Source organism: Cricetulus griseus, chromosome 7, assembly GCF_003668045.3.
Source record: "Cricetulus griseus strain 17A/GY chromosome 7, alternate assembly CriGri-PICRH-1.0, whole genome shotgun sequence".
Taxonomy (NCBI): Eukaryota; Metazoa; Chordata; class Mammalia; order Rodentia; family Cricetidae; genus Cricetulus; species Cricetulus griseus.
In genome coordinates, this window is record NC_048600.1 from 133,269,816 (window position 1) to 133,287,199 (window position 17,384).

At 50.1% G+C, this 17,384-nt stretch overlaps 1 protein-coding gene across 1 annotated transcript; it reads right to left on the minus strand.

The window, feature by feature from the left end:
- Nucleotides 1–182: 182 nt before the first annotated feature.
- Nucleotides 183–7,518, minus strand: Dus1l (dihydrouridine synthase 1 like). The gene is made up of 14 exons (XM_027425352.2): nt 7,075–7,518; nt 6,556–6,802; nt 5,939–6,047; nt 5,334–5,384; nt 4,738–4,850; nt 3,713–3,795; nt 3,365–3,468; nt 3,030–3,174; nt 2,703–2,799; nt 2,532–2,620; nt 1,895–2,040; nt 817–854; nt 644–719; nt 183–543 (listed from the first exon to the last, which is right to left on the minus strand). Exons 1-14 carry the CDS (start codon nt 7,080–7,082, stop codon nt 404–406), a joined length of 1,446 nt encoding a protein of 481 aa, XP_027281153.1. The 5' UTR covers nt 7,083–7,518; the 3' UTR covers nt 183–403.
- Between the last annotated feature and the right edge of the window lie 9,866 nt (nt 7,519–17,384).

Sequence of the window (17,384 nt, forward strand, 5' to 3'; positions counted from 1 at the left end):
TTTCTGCTTTGGAAGATCTGATCCAGGGCAATCCCCTGGATACTCTGACCACTCAGAAAAGGCAGGGAGTACCCCCACTCACTTTATACTGTTTTGGCTCTCAAGGTCCACTGAGCCAGGAGAGCAGCCTCCTTGGATGTGGACTGGGAGCAGTAGACATAGGCCATTATTAGATCTGCAAATGCATCTCTGAAATGGTTTATTGTTCAATGCTGGAAACATAAGTTGTGGGAATGGGGCAAGTTCAGCCAAGGTAGCCTTGGTGCAACATTGCCAGGTCCCCACCTGAAGACACAAACATGTCCTTCTGTGTCAAATAGGAGATTCCCTGAGTAAAGGCATTTCCTTAAGAATGTCTAGGCTTCGATGGCTGTCCTGGGGTGGAGATGGCTCTTGCTGGCTTTCAGGCTAGGGCACTACCCATGACTTCAGAGAAACCACCTGGTGTTCCGGGCCTCACCTGCTGAGGTTCCTGCAGCCCAGGCTGGGTCTCTTTCCAGGCCAGAGACTTCTCTAATTTGGTCTTAAAAAGCAATCCATGACCTGACAGGGAAGGCAAGAGAGGGATGGTGGTTAGGAAGCCAAGGTTCCCACTGCTGCCGGAGGTGGATGGGCTGGTTGCAGCAGGCAGGCATCTGCTCACCTGGGCAGTCTGCTGTCTCTCTGAATGCTCGCTTCTTGCAGCAGCCACGGCACAGGTTAAACACACATCTATTGCCCTGTGTACAATAGGCTAGTGAACTGAGGCCAACACCTGTATCCAGGCTAAATTCTGAGATAGGCAGTACCAGACTCCATGGGGACTGCCCTGCTCACCTTTGGATTTCCACACTGGTCACACTTGGCATATTTGGCTGGGGGGGGGGAAAAAGAGGGCTGGTTGAATGAGATGAACATGAGGCAAGCCAGGGTGACTGGCTGCCACCCACCTCTACAAGTCTTGCTGTGGCCACCTGGGCTAGGAGACTGGGTAAGGATTGAGGATGTGGCTAGTTATGACATGACAGACTGAGCCTGGCCTCGCTGGAAATGAACAAGAAACAGGTAGGCTACCCGTTCCAGCCATCGGTCTGTTACCATGACACCCACTGAAAAAGGGGGCAGCCAGGTATGGTGGTTCATGCCTGTAACCCTAGCACTCAGTTGCTGCTGAGTATGAGGTTGGTATGGACTGTAGAGTGAGACCTATCTCCAAAAACCAAAAAATAATGAAAAGAGCTAAATCAGAACCCATCCTAATGCCCACTTCCTGTGGTGCAGAAACTACTATGGCGTTTCCCATATAAAAGTCTACACAAGGCTGTGACAAGGTCCTTCCTGCTATCTCCCCAGGCTTGCAAAGCTACCAGATAAAACTCCCAAGGAGCTGCCTGCCACCAAACTGCTGGACTCATAGGAAGCAGCTGAGTGTGAGAGTCCAGGTTGCCTAAATGGCCAGGGCACAGGAGACCTTGCACTGGACTGAGACCTCAAAGCTGCACAACTAGAAACCATACTGAAAAGTCCTGAGTCTACAAGAGAGGCTAGAACCTTCACCTCTGCCTGTCTGCATCAAGATTCCTGGCTGACCACTATCCAAGTACATAGCAACCTCCCCAGAAGCTCAGGATTCAGGAGGCCAAGGAAATCCCTGACATACAGGCAAACTCTCTGTGGTCACTGAACAGCACTTAGCCGAGGAGCTTGTACAATGGCCTTGTCTGATAAATTAAGTAGGTTTATAGCAACACTATAGATCAGATCTAAAAGCCTTTCACAGGTTCTTAGTATCATACCCAAAGTCTGGTCTAGGCCTAGGCCTTAAATGTGGCAGAGCCTGGGTTCCTATCTGCAATAAAAGAAGGCAAAGATGAGGCGTCTGTACAATCTACCCAACAGCAAGAGTAGCACTTACGTTTCAGGGAAGGGTCGAAGGTTTTGTGAGGGTTCCTCAGCTGTTTCTTCAGCTTATTCTTAGACAAGCCGTCCACGCTGCCCTCTTCTTCCTCCAGAGCCCGCTTGCTTCGACCACCACTATTCTCTTTGCTCCCTTCCTTAGGCCTAAGGGAAAGGGCAGTGGGCAGAACCAAAGACACCCATAAGATGTGATCAGTTTACCACTACCAAGTGGGGCAGGGCAAAGGGGCTGGATAGCCATGGAGGGCACTGGTGCCAAGGACATGCATTTTCTCCTATCCATCCCAAGTAACTGTTCTTAAGCCCAGGTAAAGAGGGCCTGTCCAAGGATATAGTGCATAGGTGCAGCCCACACAATAGAAGGTAAACCTTCCTGGAACGAGAGCTAAAGCTCAGGGGCCCAGGGTCTGTACCACTGAGCCCAGGCAGGCTGTGATCACATATGTCAGTCTGCCTACTTGGAGATTCTAGCCCCAGGGTCCACCTGTTAACCCCAAGGACAAAAGGAACTTGGGTAAGTGCCCAAAGCACTTTCTCCACACAAAGCTTCTCTTCACTCAGAAAAGGGACTTGCCTTAGTGACTGGAGGAAATGGCAATGGGCCCCTGTGTGTACTGTACGTTGACTCAGCTCACCCTGGCCGGATGTAGGGCTGGCAGATCCAGTGGAAAGCAGCCAAGTTGCCAGCTGGCCTCACTCCTTCTTGCTGCCTGGACATATCCTCCTGCAAAGGCCCAAGGCCTGTCAAAAACCTAAGCTGTTGGCCCACTACAGAACTTGCTGGGCTCCCACAGCCCTGCACCTGCCTGGCACCGAAGCTTTAGCGCCTGGCTCACAGCAGCCACGCCCTCCAGGGTCTTCACTTTGGCCAGCTCCTCTCGAAGCTGCTGATGGACCTGAAGCCTGAGGCAGATGCCTGTCACTCACTCCCAGTCACCACCTGAGCCAAGTGCTGGGCACGTAGCCAACATCTCTTCCCACCCAGGCTCCTGCCCCCTCCTCACTGCCAAGCCACCAGCCCTTGAGCACAGTTGGTAGCACGTTGCTTTGGGAAGACCACAGAACACTCCAGGCAGGTCTATGACAGTGCTTAGAGAGATCCACTCACAACTCCTACCCAAGGAGCAACTCACGTGTGGTGCCACAGCTTGAAGAGATGAGCCCGGACGTAGGACAGTGGGCAAGGGTGCTGTTGTACAATGTCCAGGTATTCCTCAGCCAGCTCCCACACAGCAGGGCTCCGGCCCTCGAACAGGGCAGGATTGTGAAGGTTACCTTCTGGGAAGTGGGGAGGAAGAGAGCCTAGAACTCCTTCCTGGCCACTCAGGTCACTGGCCAGCTATAGGGTTGGCAAGTCTGGAAAACCCGGTCTGAGGGTCTGGGCTCCTTGTAGCAGACAGGACAACGAACAGCATCTACTCAACAGATTGACAGAGACAGAACAAGGCCGAGTCCTCCACCCACTCACCTGCACTCATGACCCCTTGCACACCCGTGTCCTGGATGCACCGCTCCACATCCTGCAGGCACCGGATATTCCCATTTGCAAACACAGGGATTCCCACAGCCTTCCTGTAGAGGGAAGAGAAGCCTGACCCTACACCATACCATGGCAGTGCCAAGCCAGGAGCACCAGAGACTGGCCACCAAGTTCCACCTTGTTGAGACACCTTGCCGTCTATGGTATTGCTGCCTTCCCTCCTGGATAGTTACAGGACATCAAGTAATGCTAAGCACCCCAAGGTATGGAGCTAGGTGTTCTTTCCACAAAGCCCATAGGACCAACGACTGCACCCAACCTACTGTATCCACTCACCTAACTGCCTTGATGTGTTCCCAGGAGGCTGTTCCGGCCATGGGCCCCTTCTGCTCCTTGGTGCGCCCATGCACAGTCAGCAACTAGAACAGACCAACACTTGGATCAACATGGCTCTAGGCCAAGGTCCCAAACCAATTACAAGGGACCTGCTCAAGTTTCTCAGCTTTCCATGCTGGGAAGAACAAGGGCCTGCTGGGACTGGGTCTGTCCTTGGGCCCCAGGGTCTTGAGAGCCCTGGTCCTGTGGAGGAGGTCCAGGCTGCAATTACAAAACACAAGTCAAGAGCCAGAATCCCGAGTACAGGAAACGTTTGGAAGAACTCAAGATGCAGGATGCTGAGGGTGGCTCCTGCTACATGTCTCAGAGCACACTTGACCAGGCCTGACACACAGGGCTGGGGAAAAGCACCAGGTTGATACCCTACTGCTTATCCTAGATTTCCAGAGATGCTGGATACTGAGTTCATCATTCAAAGTCCTGGAAGCCGGGCAGTGGTGGCACACTTTAATCCCAGCACTCCAGAGGCAAAGGGAGGTAGATCTCTGAGTTCAAGGTCAGCCTGGTCTACAGAGCGAATTCCAGGACAGCCAGAGCTATTACACAGAGAAACCCTGTCTTGAAAAACCCAAAGAAAGCCGGGCGGTGGTGACGCACACCTTTAATCCCAGCACTGGGGAGGCAGAGGCAGGCGGATCTCTGTGAGTTTGAGACCAGTCTGGTCTACAAGAGCTAGTTCCAGGACAGGTTCCAAAGCCACAGAGAAACCCTGTCTCAAAAACAAAACAAAACAAACAAACAAAAAAACAAATCAAAAAACCCAAAGAAAAAGAAATAGGGTCTGGAAGGGCCCATTGACCGCCCTGCCCACAGAAACTGTCTTAAGATACAGCTCCTACCTAAGAGCTGCAGGAGGAACAAGAGATGCCTCTGGTCTTAGAAGACTGTCAGGGAGAGCTAACAGAAAGTGAGGCCGAATCGCCTGCTGGATCCCAACAACCATTTCTGGGAGCCATGGCCCTCACCTGACAGCCGGCCTTCTCCAGCATCTGGGCGTACCTCACTGTCTTTTCAATCTCTGGGAAGACTCGGATTTTGCAAGTGACAGGAACAGAGAGTCTCTCATGAGCCAACAGAACTGAGAAAAAAAAAAAAAAGATTGCCTCTGAGGGAACCACAGTCCCACCCCAAGATGGCCAAGCCCCTATATGCCAGACCCACAAAACCACACTAGCATTGTCAAAAGAGCAGGTCTAGGGGCATACTCTTGGCACATGCCTTTAGCTTTTCCTTGTCTTCACATGTGATGGGGGCCTATGCTGGCTTCCAACGAGAAGTGGCACCCAATAGACCTGGTTGTCCCCATGAAACAGTGGGAGCTACAAAGAGCAGGAGCATTGTCCTTGTACTTAATGTCTGGTTGTAAGGGGATGGCTGGTATAGACCAGGGGACTCTATAGTCACCTCCTTCAGTAGGGAAAGTGCTGTGGCCAAGAGCCCCTAGAGGATCACCTTTGTCCTTTCCTGAGCCCCAACCAAGCAGCTTGTGCTTATGAGCCCTGTCAGACTGTCTCTGGGACTCATTCACTCACTGACAGAGTGGCACACAGCCACAACTCACTCATTCTTTGAAGAAGATCCCATTCCTCCTGCAGAAAGGCACCATAGTGACCTGTAAAAGATGAGAGTGGCTCAATGTCACTCTTGGCTCCACACTGACATGAACCCCTTAGTAGGCCAGCTCAGCTGAGTATATGAGTTCCAGCCTTCACATAGGATCCCCAAAATCAGTATTGTCTCTAGTTGGAGCAGGGGTGAAAATGAAACTAAGCAGTGTGTCAACTCCTAACTTGGGAGCTCTATTTACCCAGCTGTCAAAACTCAAAAGTGGGCTACCCAGCCTACGATCAGTAGTGCCTGGCTGGGGGCCCAGTGAGCCTGTGTATGGTACTGCAGAGCCATGGACCTCCCACCAGTGGTCCCATTTATTTAGAGGATATCTATGTGACCAGCAGAGCCTGGTCCCCAGTCAAGTACCTGAGAAGAGCCACTTTCCAGGATGATAAACCCAGAAAAAGGGCCGCTTGCTGGCTACAGGTGGCATCACAGAGGAAGGGATTGACTCTCCCCATGTCCACCCACACCCAGGCTCACCCAGAACAGGTCTGGACCCCTGTATTTGAAGGCTGGATGGGTGTCAACACAGAACCATAGAAATGACCTCACCTCTCTTGGCTATCATCTGTGGACAGCCCAAATTCAGGTCAATGGCATCACAGTAATCTTGTGCCAGGAGAGCAGCCTGGACGAACACCTCTGGGTCATTGGCACAGAACTGAAGAAGAGATGGATGTCATCCATGGTCAGACCAGGCCACCCCAGTCCTGTGAGGAGCCCCATGGTGACTCAATCAACTGCAGTCTTTCCACTGACAATCACAGTAAGGTAAAGCAGGAAATATCTGTGAGTTAACCATGTATGCCGTTTCTTTGGATGTGTAACAGAAGTCACCGGCCAAGACTTCTGAAGAGCTGAATGATGCCGAATTGTTCTGAGACAGGAGGACATCAGACTGAGGGCAAGTATCAAGATAACAGTGGGGCTGCAAAGCCCTCACACCATCCAAGCTGTGCCTTCACCAGGACTGAGGCTAGTTCCCAGGGAAGAGCCCAGTCTTAAGGGAGTTCATCCAGCAACTGTTTCCTACTGCACGTGTCAACACAGGACTGCAGGGACCCCCCTGCCCGCCCTCCTCCTGGGTATGAAGGCCTGGGAATGCTGTCCCCATATATAGAGGGTCTGGATCTTGGCGGCTACCTGGTAGCCACTGTCCCTCTGCCCACCTGCACAATGAGAGGCCTGTCCTCGGGGCACACTTCACAGTACAGGTTCTCTTTCCGATAGTTAGCATCTCTCACGAAGACCTGGGCGTGCAGCATAGGGGTGTAGCAAAGCTGGGCTCCATGGCGGCGGCTCAGCAGTCTCCAAGCCAGCTCACTCTGGTCCACCATAGGCGCCACCACATGTCGGGCACCTCCCAGGGTTCGGCTCCAAAACTCAAAACCCTGCAGTTTGGGCATCCTCTCCACACTACGGGCAGAAGAGGACCAGGCTCTCATGTCGGCCACAGTACATACCACCATACCCCTGGAGGGTACAAAGTTTAACTGAAAGGGGCTGACCACTCTTTATCAGTTATTGCTGCCGGCTCTCCAAAACACACACCTACACGTGCGCACACACAGGCCCCCGCGGAAGGTGTGGACAGCAGGCATAGGGTCGAGCTGCCCTCCCCGCCCCCCACCCTGCGCGCCCCTTCTATCAGTGACCCTGACATGTCACTCACCCTCTCTGGACCTTACCCCCTCATTTGCTGCTGGATTATTTGCCAGCTTGGTGGAACTGGTGTGAGGATAAACAGGTCAGAGCCCGAACAACTAACTTGCGCCCCTGCGGGCGGGACCTGGCCAGGTGAGACCACCCGCTGCGGGAGGTCTGGCACCGCCCCGGATCTCGGGCGGGGAGAGCGGCGGGCTCGTCAGCCCACCACGGCCCTTCCTGGTCGGGTCCAGAGCCTCCGGCTCTGACCCTGTCCCTTGGGCTGGTCGGGGCCGAGGTCGCCACCGGTAGTCGACGGAGGGGCTCGAATGAGGACCACCTCCCGCACTGCTGGGGCGGGCCGGGCTCCACGAAGGCTTGTGGCTGCGGGCACGCTCCGAAGACAAGGCCCCGGAGCCTCCGCCTTTCCCGCGGCGCCGCCACGAGGACCCGCAGGAACGCGGCGGCTGCCGCCGGGCACCGCGGCTCACACTCAGCGCACCGCTGCCGGAAGTGCCGGGGCCGGAAGCGCACAGCCAGGCCCTCCTCCGCGCGGTCTGCGGTGCGTTGGCGAAGAAAATCCTCCTCGGAAACTGCAGCTCCGCGCCGAGGGTACCGGCCTCGTGGAAACGGGAGCGGAGCAGGTAGAGACTGCGCATGCCCGGGCCACGTAGCCCCTCCAGACAATTGGCACTGGGAAACTGTCCCTCCCTCGTCCACCCCTCTCCAGCACGCACTCCCCGACAAAAGATGTCGGTGCAGTGTGACACCACAGTAGGAAACGAGGCAAGAGCTATTACTTCAGACCCCGGCTAGGGAAGACTACAAGCGGCTGAGGCCCCTGAGGTCCCAGCAAAGCGGACCTGGCCTCAGGCTCTCCCTGCATCCCTCAGTCCCTTCCTCTCAAAGGGTGTGGTTGGTGTGGCTGACGTACCCGGTCCCCTACCCCGTACTCTCCAGCCCAGGGGCTGGGCAGCCCTTGAGCAAGGAGAAGCTTCCAAGAGCAAAGGGGTGTGCGTAAAGAAAGGTGATGTTGGGCTGGGCACCTTGAATTCTCAGGCTGATACGGTCGGATGGATGGATGGATGGATGGATGGATGGATGGATGGATGGATGGATTGCTCTTCCTCCTCCTCCTCCTCTTCTTGAGATTAGATCTCACGGTGCAGTCCTGGCTGGTCTGGGACTCGCTTTCTGTGGATGCACCTTAACTCGCAAGCATCAGTTTTCTCCTTCTACTTGTGGATCCTAGGAAGTGAACCGAGGTGGTCAGGCTTAGTGGCCGGTGAGCGGTTGAGACATTGAGTCCCCCCAGTTGTTTTCCCTTATAAGAGTTGGAGTTGTGGTGATCCTGGTGTCTCTTCACAGCAATAAAAACCCTATTTTTTTCTTTGTAGTAGTACTTTATTTCATTTCCTCTGTTGGATTCTTGTACTACTTCATCTTTTTTTTTTTTTTTTTTGAGACATAGTCTCACCATGTATCTTCAGCGTGGTCTAGAACTCATAGAGATCTACCTGACTCTGCCTCCCAATTCAAGGCATGCCCCACCACGTCTGACTAATTATACTACTCTTTAATTGTTCTAAGGCTGCTTACGTGCACCTTGAGTTTCCATGCTCCCACTTTTCACCACTGTGGCCACACTTCCAGCTCCACAAACCTTATAGAAATATTGTGTCGCTGAGTCCTGCTCTCCAGCCTGAGTGCTATTGTTGATGTGCATTTATAATGATATTTTATAATGATTATAGAGGCCAGTTATGACAATTTAATTTTCTGCCTTGTAAAAAAATAAGAGGGGCTATAGAGATGGCTCAGCAGTTAAGAGCATTTGCTGCTTATCTTAGTTATGGTTTCTGTTGCTGTGAAGAGACACCATAACCATAGCAACTCGTACAAAGGAGGACATTTAATTGGGGTGGCCTGCTTACAGTTTCAGAGGCTCAGTCCATTGTCATCATGGTGGGACATGGTGAATCCTACACCGTGCACGCAACAGGGAGTGGTCTATGTCACTGGGCATGGCTTGAGCATGTATGAGGCCTCAAAGCCCATCTCCACACTTTGACAATAAGACCACGCCTACTCAATAAGGGCACATCTCCTAATAGTGCCACTCCCTTTTGGGGGCCATTTTCTTTCAAACTACCACACTTCTCTTCCATAGGTCCTGATTTCAAATCCCAGCACACACAAGGCAGCTTACAATGGTCTATAACTGTAGTCCCATGGAATCTAATGCCTTCTGGTATGCAGACATACATACAGATAAAATGCTACATATAATAAATAAATATTTTTATTAAATGGCTGGTTGGTGATGGCACATGCTGTTTGAGAATAGCCTGGTCTACAGAGGAAGTTTCAGGACAGCCAGGGCTACATAGAGAAACCCTATCTCAAAAAGCAAAGCAAAAACAAAAACAAAAAGAAACAAGAAGGAAGAAAGGAAAGAAAATGAGAGAACAAAATGCAAACCCCTTTCATTTATCCACTTATAGCACTTCCGGCACTCTTGATCCGTTGTATAAAGATCTGAGCTTGGACAGATCTGAGAGAGATCAGTGCTCTTACTTTCATTTATTTGTAAATCTCGGAAACACTATCATCTTGCAGGGATGGGGTGGGGGAGGAGAAAACAAGAAAGTATGATAAAAGAAAACAACAGCTGGGCATGTGACACCCACTTGTAATTCCCGCTAGCCTGGAACTCTCCGTCCGTCCTTGCCCTCCTGAGTGCTGGGATTGCAAGCATGTGCCACCACACCCCAGCTCTGACTGGCTTTCTTGGCATTCCTGCTGTTTGGGTTTTGCTGAACCTATTTCATCCGTAAGTTAATTTTTTAAAAACATATTTAGCAATATTTCAGCCTTTGTTGTCTTTTTCTTAACAGGGTCTCTAACCCAGATTGGCCTTGAAGTAGGTTTCTAGCTGAGGGTCTGAAGATGCCCCTGAACCTGCTCCCCCTTTCTCCCCACCTCCCACTATGTACTCAGTTTATGCTGTGCTGTGGGAATCAAACCTCAGGCTGTGTGTGCGCTGGGGGAGCGCTCTACCAGCTAGGCGGTATCCCCAGCCCTTTCTTAGGCTGTTGCATAAAGAACAAGAAAGAGTAGAAGAAACAAAAGAATAAACCCAAGTTTCTATTGTTTGTTGACAGTGTTGGATTGAAATTTCTTTCTGCTTTGTTTCCTGGGGGCCCTTCGGATGAGCAAGGGCGTTCCTTGCCCTTAGGTTGGCCTGCCCCCTAGTGGAACCTTCCAGCACGGTCCGCTGAGGCCGGCTTAAAGAACTAGAATCAGAGAAGGGGCAGCCAGCCTGTGGTTTCCACTCACCTCTCTTGCTGGGACCTACTATCTTGCTGTAAGCCTGGGCAAAGACTCTGAGACTGAACTTCCACCCTCCACAGGGGACTTGGTGAGGAAGGACACTGGGGGTGCCTGCATAAGCTCTCACTCAAAAAGGAGCAGTGTGCAATGCAGAACACAGAGCTGGGGGTGGAGACCCTTTGGTGGTCTGTGTGGTAGCCCCAGGCTGGCCCCTGGAGGAGGGAGTCTGTCCTTAGCTGCACCCATTTAGAGTGGAGCTTTCATCATGTGGGCAGAGAGGCGGAGTGGGCCAAGGCTAGTGCCCCAGCCTCGCTGTTCTTGCCAGGACTTGATAGATTTTCCTGAATGCTGCTTTTCCTTTGGCCGGGAGTCCTCAGGACAACTCCCAGGACTTTCAATGACTTTCTGGAGACTTTTCACTAGAAAAGGCCGCTTTGCTGGGGACAGTCCTCTGAACCCCTCTGCCACCAGGAGCACGAGGCCCTTTAGTTCTCTATGACTCACACTGACACTCAGGTTCTGCCGGTGTGTTCCCACTTTGCTCTGTCTTATTTTCTTCTTTGTTTTTATGACTTTTTTTGTTTTGTTTTTTTGGACAGGGTCTCACCATGTAGCCTTAACTGGTCTGGTAAACTAGACTGGCCTCAAACTCACAGAATTTGCCTGCCTCTGCCACCTGAATGCTGGATGGAATAAGAGTGCATGGAGACATATTCCACCATGCCTGGAAAAACAACCTTTTTTTTTTAATCTTAGAAAAAAACCACAGTGTGTAGGGCACCCACTATTTTTCCTTCTTCCCACCCACCCATCCTACATAATGCGCAAAGCGGCATTATCGTTGAGTTTTCTTGTCCTTTTCTGTTAAGAGAGGGTCCCTCTCACATGGCTGGCTTGGAATTTACTCTAGTCAAGACTAGCCTCAAACTCCTGGGGGATTTCCTGCTTCAGCCAGCTAAGCGCTGGGATTATGGGTGTGCTCCACCCTCCTGGGGTTACCTGTCCTTTCCTTACTCATGGTCCTTCTTTGGACATACACAATGCCATTTGTTCTGTTAGCCATTTATGAAAGATTCTTAGGTCATCTCCAATAATTTACAAAGTTTTACAGTGTGTGTGTGTGTGTGTGTGTGTGTGTGTGTGTGTGTGTAGGTGTAGTCAGGGCACTTTCCAAGAAACTTGAACACAGAGGTGATTTTTCTGCGTGCTGTCGAATCTTCCCCAAGATCCTTTGTCCTATGTATTCCTCTCGCTAGTGTTGCTATGGTCCCTGTAGCCTCTACAGCACTGTGTGGTCATGTTTGCAATTACAGCAACCTGACTGGTAAGAAATCATTCTTGTTGTGGCTATCAATTTTTTATTTCCCTTATAATGAGAGGTTAAACATCTTTTTATATGTATAGAAGTCTAACTGACTATTATTTTGTTTATAAATCCGTTCTTAAACAGCTTCATGGAGGCATAATTAATATTTTGAAAGTGACAATTACATACACACAGATACCCATATATGCAAGTGAAACTTACACTCAGATAATGAAAGTGTATATTGCTACCCCGAGTTTCCCTGTGCCCCCCCAGCCCTCTTTATCTGTGACACTCCTGGTGCTATTAACTTTTGTGCTTTTCTAGGGCTTCATACACATAGAACTGTGTCAAGTTTTCGGTCTGAGGTGCATAGATCATTCTTTCCATGGCTGAGCAGTGTTACATTACAGGATGTTCTGAAAATGTGTCTCTTCATTCACCTGTTTATGAATCTGGAGTGGTTTCTGATTCAAACTGTTGTATGAATGTTCTTGTCAAATCTTCATACAGACACAGGGTGATTTATATGCCTAGGAGCAGAACGGCAGACCATATGTCACATGCACATTTAACTTTGGTTTTTGAAAGTGGTTTCATGTGGCCAAGGACAACCTTGAACTCCTGATCCCCCTGCCTCTTCCACCCAAATGAATGCTAGGGTTACAGATATGTGCCACCACACCCGGATTCATTTTTCTTTCTTTTCTTCCTTCCTTTCTTGTGTGTGTGTGTGTGTGTGTGTGTGTGTGTGTGTGTGTGGTGTGTGTGTGTGTGTGTGTGTATGTGTGTGTGTGTGTGTGTGTATGTGTGTGTGTGTGTGTGTGTGTGGTGTGTGTGTATGGTGTGTGTGTGTGTGTGTGTGTGTATGGTGTGTGTGTGTGTGTGTGTGTGTGTGGTGTGTGTGTATGGTGTGTGTGTGTGTGTGTGTGTGGTGTGTGTGTGTGTGTGTGTGTGTGTGTGTGTATGGTGTGTGTGTGTGTGTGTGTGTGTGTGGTGTGTGTGTGTATGGTATGTGTGTGTGTGTGTGTATGGTGTGTGTGTGTGTGTGTGTGTGTGTGTGTGTGTGGTGTGTGTGTATGGTGTGTGTGTGTGTGTGTGTGTGTATGGTGTGTGTATGGTGTATGTATGGTGTGTGTGTATGGTGTGTGTATGGTGTGTGTGTGTGTAGGAAAAGGTTTATTTGACTTATTCCTCTCAGTCACAGTCCAGCATGAAAGGAAGTCAGGAGGACAGGAACTCAAACAGAAACCTGGAGTCAGGAACTGAAGCAGAGACTGGAGGAGCACTGCATTCTCCAGTGTGCAGCCCTGAGCTCTGGTCACACATCTGTCTGTGACTTTCTCCAGTGTGCAGCCCTGAGCTCTGGTCACACATCTGTCTGTGACTTTCTCCAGTGTGCAGCCCTGAGCTCTGGTCACACATGTGTCTGTGACTTCTTTGTGGCTGCTGTGGGCTGTGCATTACAGATGTAAATCCAAGGTCATTTCATCCATCCCAGTGAAACATGCAAACCATTTCCTCTTTTTTAAAGTTTATTTTTACTTTATTACATTGGTCTTTTGCCTGCATGTATGTGTATGTGAAGGTGCCAGATCCCCTGGAACTGGAATTACAGGCAGTCGTGAGCCGCCAAGTGGGCGCTGGCAGTTGAACCTGGGTCCTCCAGAGGAGCAGTCAGTGGTCTTAACTGCTGAGCCATCTCTCCAGCCCCTCCAACCCCATTTCCTCTTTTTAAAATTTAGCTGTATTTATTTATTTTTTGTCTTTCGAGACAGGGTTTCTCTGTGTAGCTTTGGAGCCTATCCTGGCACTTGCTCTGGAGACCAGGCTGGCTTCAAACACACAGAGATCCGCCTGCCTCTGCCTCCCGAGTGCTGGGATTAAAGGTGTGTGCCACCAACGCCCGGCATTTTATTTTTATGTATGTATGTAATTGCTTTTTCTGCATGTACGTGTGTGTACCATATGTGTGACTAGTGTTCACAGAGTTCAAAGAGGCCATAAGATCCTCTGGAACTGGAGTTAAGGATGGTTGTGAACCACCATGTAGGTGTTGAGAACTGAATCTGAGTGCTCTGAAAGAGCCGTAAGTGCTTTTAACTACTGAGCCATTGCTACAACTCCATTAGGTTCAGCAGGTTCAATAATTATTATTATTATTACTATTGGGTTTTGAGACAGGGTCTCTCTTTTATGTAGCTCTGGCTGTCCTAGAGCTTATTGTGTAGGCCAGGCTGTACTGAACTCACAGAAATCCACTAGCCTTCCCCTCCCCAGTGCTGGGATCAAAGGTGTGCACCACCACACCCGGCTTAGTTTTTGAGGCAGAGACTCATTTAGCTCAGGCTGGCCAGCTCAACGTAGCTGAGAATGACTGAAGTTTTAGTCCTCCTGCCTCCACCTCTCAAAGCCGATTGGGGTTACAGGTGTGAGCTACTAGGCATAGCTTGGCCAGTGTTAGCTCTCATGTTATGGCATCTTCCACTATTTTTTTTTTCTTCAGCAGTTGGGTCTCTCAAGTCTAAAACTTTTTCAATACCCTCTTTCTTTGCTGAGATTTACTCAGCATGTGGTACCAGCTGCTTTATTCTCTTTGCCGGGGTTATAGGTACATACCAGCTACCCAGTTTAAATTCTTTCCTTCTGCCTCCCTCCCTCCCTCCCCCCTCCCTCCGTATTTTCTGATAATCGAGCTGAAACCTGGGGCCTCTTGAACCATAGATGAGCACTCTACATCCAAGCCCATTGGCTGCTTTCGAGTTTTCTAAGGGCACTCTGTCATTTCATTGTCGATATTCACTGATACTTGCTTTTGTTTTTCTCATTCAAGAATTTTCTGGTTCTTGGCGTATTAGTTTAAAAAAAAAAAAGATGAAACCTTGCTGTTTGGTGTATTAGTCTGTGAGAGTCATATTCAACCCCTCATTTGGTTGGTCTGTCTCCTACTAGGACAAAATGGTAAAAGGCGTGGCTGCTTTTGCCTTGCAGGTTATCAAGGTGGGGAGGCCTCTGAGGTGGAAAGAGACCTTCACTTCTTCAGATCAGGGCTTGGAGGGGTTGCAATGACCCCTGGCCTTTCCTGTATTAGAGGGAAGGTGGTGGGCTCCCTGCTACTGTTCTGGTTTGCTAGGCTAGCGCTCCTGGCCCTCTGGCCAGACTGCCTTCCTTCCTTCCTTCCTTCCTTCCTTCCTTTTTTCTGAGGTTGAAACTCAGAACCTCGGAAATTCTAGGTTAAGTCCTCTACCAGTGGACCTTTGCTTCCAATCTGTCGGGCAGGTATGTAGCCTAGGATATCCTTGAACTAGCAGTTCTAGCAATCTTCTTGCCTCAGACTCTCAAGTCACAGCTGCACACAAGCACGTCCTGGAAACCTTTATGGGATTAGAGGCATCTGGTCTGTGCACTTGGATTCTCCAGGCTCCTCCCACCCATCCCCTGGATGTTGAAGGAAACACACACACATACCCAGCAGCTGATCTCATGTTTAGGGTTTGGTATTTAGGATCTCATATTTAGGTTTTATTTCCATGTACTATGAGTGTGACCATCTAAGCAGGAGGGGGGTGGGAACACCACCCCCTCCATCTTCCCCCAGCAGAAACGTTTTTTGCTTCTATTTTCCTTTCTTGTTGGTTTTTGAGCCGTTTGACTGCGATAGACCTTAGTGTATATATGTTCCCTGAGCCTAGAGTTTGGAAATGAACTCCCACCCCCTTTTCCAGTTCTAAGGATTGAAGGCAGGGCCTTGTGCGCATTACACAAAGGCCATTTTTCCCTCTCAAGCTGCACTCCCGCCCTTTTATTCTGGAACTTCAAATTACCCACGAGGTCCCATCTCTTCCTAAGCTCTGCTCATTACTTTAAAAAAAAAAAAAAAAATCCCGTTTCCTGCAGGATCCGACCAGATTGTTTCTGTCTCTCTGGGGTTTGAAGACTCCTCTGACTTCTTACATACCTTACTATTCTGAACACCTGGAATGGTTACCCAACTAGCTCACTTTTTTTGGCTGTTTGATAGGTTGATCTTGTGGCCTTGTCCCCCTGCCCACCCCCACCCCCGTTTCAGGGTTTTTCTGTGTAGCTCTGGCTGTCCAGACTGCCTGTCTTTGGGATTAAAGGTGTACGTTACCACTGCCAGACTTCCCCCTGCTTATAAAGCCCAGGCTGGCCTCTGTCTGCTGGGGCAATGGGTACACAGGCACCCAGTGCACCAGTCTTGTGCTTTGCACGGTTTAGTTAGGAACTTTTGACCCTTAGGCCATGCAGTGGTATGAACGTCCTTAATCCCAGAACGATGGAGGCAGATCTCTGTGAGTTTGACAATAGCCTGGCCTACTAAGTGAGTTTCAGAACAGCCAGAACTGTTACACAGAGAAACCTTATCTCAAACAAGAAGAAACTTTGACCCTTACGGTTTGGGGGGCTTTTGTGTGTTCTTTTAGACTGTTTTATGTGAGTGTTTTGCTTGCACATATGCCTACTGTGTGTGTGTGGTTCCTGTAGAGGGTGTCAGGCCCCTTGGGACCTGTCACCAATGGTTGTGAGCTGGCATGGGGTGCTGGGAACCCAATCTGGGTCCTCAGCAAGAGAATCTCTTGCCCTTTAAAGTCATTTTTTTTTACTGCTGAAGAACACAAGATAAATTCATGCCACTAGAGCAGAGGTGTAGATGACCATTTGTGATCGATGGCAGGACCTGCTTAGTGTCAATGAGCCAGATGTTAAATTTCGACCTCCACCAGTATTCTTTCTCAAGATGCCTGTGAACAGCAACTGCTTTTTAATTTTTTCTCATTTATTTTAGTATTGTTCCTCTCAACACACGTGTGCTCAGAACACTTTTATATGGGTTCCAGGGAATCAAACTCAGGTCACGATGCATGACTCTACCCACTGAGCACTGTCACCAGGCCCAGCAAATGCTTAAATCACATGGGAGATAATCAAGATTTTATTGCCGGTCACAAAATGGACTTATACAACACAGTATAAGGAGGATCACACCGTAGTGTGAGGGAGCTAGGCCTTTCCAGGCTAGTTTAGAAACCCATTCCTTTTTGTGACTAGACTCCTGCTGAGTAACCTGGGCACTGGAGATAGGGCAAGTCCTCCCCAGGAGGCTACAGGGGTGCAGCCCTGTCTGCTGGCATCTTTGGACAGGAGTGCTGAAAATACTACTGCTTTCTGAGTCTCTCCTGGACACTCAAGCTTGGGGACCTCATTTAATCCTGGCCCTTGACCCCAAAAAGCTGCTTTACAAGACCCATCATGGCTTACTCCCAAGCCCACGTATACAAGCTATGGGCCCATTAGGCTGTGCCTACTTTTGCCAGGGACCTTAAAGACCCTCTTGACTCCTGTGCGGACTGTCAGTTTTGTGTGACTTAGGCATTAGTTCTCTGTTCTGGCCATGTCACCTGTTTGTGGGGATTTGCGTCTCCCACTAGCCAGGTGCTGCTGAAAAGGAATCTGGAGTGGTTGGCACTAACTTAAGCTGATGCCCCCCAAGCCACTCGAAGGTGGACAAATTCTGCTCATACCACAGTGCCCAGGCCTCTAGCCAGCTGAGATACGCTCACCAGTACACTGTACTTCTCTTACTTTGACAGAACCCCACACCCTCTGAGGAGCTGGCCAACTTTATCATCCCAAATGGTGCTAGACCCCGAAGCCCGGGCAGGCGAGGGACTGGAAAGAGACTGAACACAAGGC